The following is a 3,169-nucleotide window of genomic DNA, read 5'->3' as shown; positions in this document are numbered from 1 at the left end:
GCTGTGGCACAAAGGTTTAAATAAATACTCTGTAACTAAATGATATTAAGTTTTATATGTACATATATATATATATATATATATATATATATATATATATATATATATATATATATATATATATATATATATATATATATATATATATATATATATTTATATATATATATATATATATATATATATTTATATATATTACTATTGTTAAACGAAATCAAAATTTACTTTGTTCCAAAGATATTAACGGCATAGGATACAAGTAGAAGAATTAAACCAATAACGGAGATAACGATTCCAAACACAATAGCAAACCAAACAATAACAAGACTGTATTGATAAAGAATATTTTGTGAAAGTTCACATATTAACTTATGTTTGTTTGCTGTGCTGTGCTTAATGTCCTTTGAAGATTCATACATTTCACAGTATCCAAAGGGTGGAAGCAAAACATTTCCTTAAAAACAAAAAAATTATGAAAATCACTTTCATCGAAGTTTCGAGTTATACTCCACAATAGTGCGCAACTCACTTTTACACGCATCTTAAAAAGGAAACATAAATCAAATTTTTAGGTGCATGGTTAGGTTCGTGTGCTCTGTTAATTGTTGTTTAGAAAAAACTTTGCGCTTAATATAAAATTTCACATCTATCTGATTGGCACAGCTAATCAAATAAATTTGCGCAACAAGTTTCCCATGGATATACGTTTTATCGATAAATTTCTTTTGGGCGATATGTAACGCCCGAAAGATATTTATCAAAAAAATTTACTTTTATCAAAATTGGGATAGGGGTTTAAGTTTGAGTTTTGCTCCATGTTTGAAAGTTACCTTTTTCAAACATCAAAAAATGTTATCGCGATCCCTGATTTAAAAGAATCATTAATTTGTGTTTACTGCACTTTAAAAGTAATAAAGAAATCAAGCATTTTTTTTGCATTAATGAAATTCATTAACTCAAAAAATAATCATTGATTTTTTTGTGATTGATGTTTTTAAATAATTATATAAGTTTATACGTCACTTATATACTACCTTACCAGGTTTTGGTTGATCGTATTTTCCCATATAATCGTAAGCAACTGCGTTGTCAAGTTTTGCCCAAGAAACCCATTTACTACCGTAGGAGACAAATTCGCCATTAAGAAGATTATCGAGGCCTGCAAAATAAAACCTTTTTTAAATGTTTTAAATTTAAGTTGATTAGATCTTAAAAAAATATTGGAAAATAGAATAAATCTTCTTAGGCTAACTACTGCCTATTCTTAAGAACATTAAAAAAAAGTGTCAAGTTATTGAGGCTCCTCCAGAAATAAATATATATATATATATATATATATATATATATATATATATATATATATATATATATATATATAATATATATATATATATATATATATATTATACATAACATTTTTTTTTACCCTAATGATTTTGTATTTAAATTGATAACTGCGTTAAAAAAAAGAAGAAAAAATTATTAAAACATTTTAAAATATACCCAAAAGAGCCACCAAGTTGGCAACAATGTACAATACTTTAATTAAAATATTGAACACCACTCTTAATGTCATGTTGCGAGATGGGTTTGAATGTCTGTCAAAGAAGTTTTTGGCAATTTTTTCAGCATTAGCTGTTCCACTTTTAATAGTACTTTTAAGGCTGATAAGATCGCTATTAGCCGAACGAAAGCCAATGTAAGGTAAATAATAAAGTATGGACAACGCAGCAATTAGAAAAGGCATCCATTGATACTAAAACAAAAAATTATATTTATCTATCGCATTTTAACAAAAACTGAATATGAAACCTATAAAATTGAAGAATTTGCTTTTATATTAAATTTTAATATTGATATTACCTACCTGTAAAAAGAATGTTTTCTGCATTGGCTTGCATTTTTCATTGACAACCCCAAATTTAGGCGTAGTCGAACATAATTCTCCAGAAGCAAGCATACCATCATTGTCCATGTCTTTAGGAATACCAAAATAACCAACCTCGCTTGATCTGTACATTAACTCCTTGTATACATACACCCCTTGTATCCAACAAGCTTGCGAAACAAATCCGCCATCAACGGCGTTGACCCCTTAAAAGTTATTCAAAGATTGTAATGATTTTCTTATTTTAATAATTGTTTAGTTATTAAAAAGTTGCTTTTAAGTAAATTGAAGTAAAAATAATAACAAGAAATATGAAACGTAGGTTTATAGCGCCTTGTTTAAATGGATTCAAGCCCGCCTAAAGATATTTACTGACATAACTTTTTAAAATATAAACGCTTTTTTTTTATGCTGTTGGTTTATAAAATAATACCTGGTACTAAGCATTTAACAGAGTCATTGAACCAGCTTATTCCCATAATAACGCAAGTAACGAGTAGAATCTTTACCATAAAAATACGATTATACTGATCGGTATATGTGTCGTTTCGCGGTTTTATTTTTACCGACAGCATACCCTTGATATCCGTTGCAATCATCGCCATTTTTGTGATTGAAGAAAAATACTTTTAAATATTAATTCTTTTTAATACTCTCTAGATAAGGAAATTTATAAATAAGAACAAAACTTTAACCAATTTAAAAAACACAGAAGAGACACACTTATACATTAACGTTTGTCGTATTCGACGAGTGACGCTTCTGTATAATGATTTGGAAGGAAGAATGCGTTTTATTTAAAATATGATTTTTACTCTTCCATTTTATAGTCTCGCCACAAATTTATAGAATAATAATTTTCTAACATATAAGTTTTTAAAAGCAATCAGTTAAATTATATTAAAAAAATAATATATTAAAAAATCTTTTCTTTTTAAATTTTTATTTTATTCTCTAAGCGTTTAATATTAAATATATACATTTGAAAAATTGTAATTCAGCGAACCTTCGAAAATATATAACCGCAAATAAAAAATCTAGCCACGTCTTACATTTTAACCTTCACACTGCATTATTATCTCATCAAATCGAGGCTTTAAGTTTAAATATTGTTTCTTTGTTTGTTAATTGATATTATATTACATCGCCTCGTCATCTTTTATAAAAAGGAAAGTATTAAGTAAATGCAAATAAAGTCATTCAATAAAACTTCCGCACAGAGTTTCATTACATCATACTTTTTTTTTAAAGGTTTAATTAGTTAAAAATCTTTTTGATTTA

The 3,169-nt window shown here is 26.6% G+C and overlaps 1 protein-coding gene across 1 annotated transcript in view; it reads right to left on the bottom strand.

Moving 5' to 3' along the window:
* LOC100197789 (innexin inx1-like) overlaps positions 1-2,493 on the bottom strand; it is a 6,227-nt gene extending 3,734 nt beyond the window's left edge. Inside the window, 5 exon segments of the mRNA NM_001287770.1 lie at positions 226-454; positions 1,040-1,159; positions 1,504-1,756; positions 1,868-2,094; positions 2,322-2,493. Coding sequence (NP_001274699.1) covers positions 226-454; positions 1,040-1,159; positions 1,504-1,756; positions 1,868-2,094; positions 2,322-2,493 — 1,001 coding nt within the window.
* Between the last annotated feature and the right edge of the window lie 676 nt (positions 2,494-3,169).

The sequence above is a fragment of the Hydra vulgaris genome, chromosome 06 (assembly GCF_038396675.1).
Source record: "Hydra vulgaris chromosome 06, alternate assembly HydraT2T_AEP".
Classification (NCBI taxonomy): domain Eukaryota; kingdom Metazoa; phylum Cnidaria; class Hydrozoa; order Anthoathecata; family Hydridae; genus Hydra; species Hydra vulgaris.
Note: the sequence above shows the minus strand (reverse complement) of the source record. Positions and strands in the feature narration are given on the sequence as shown.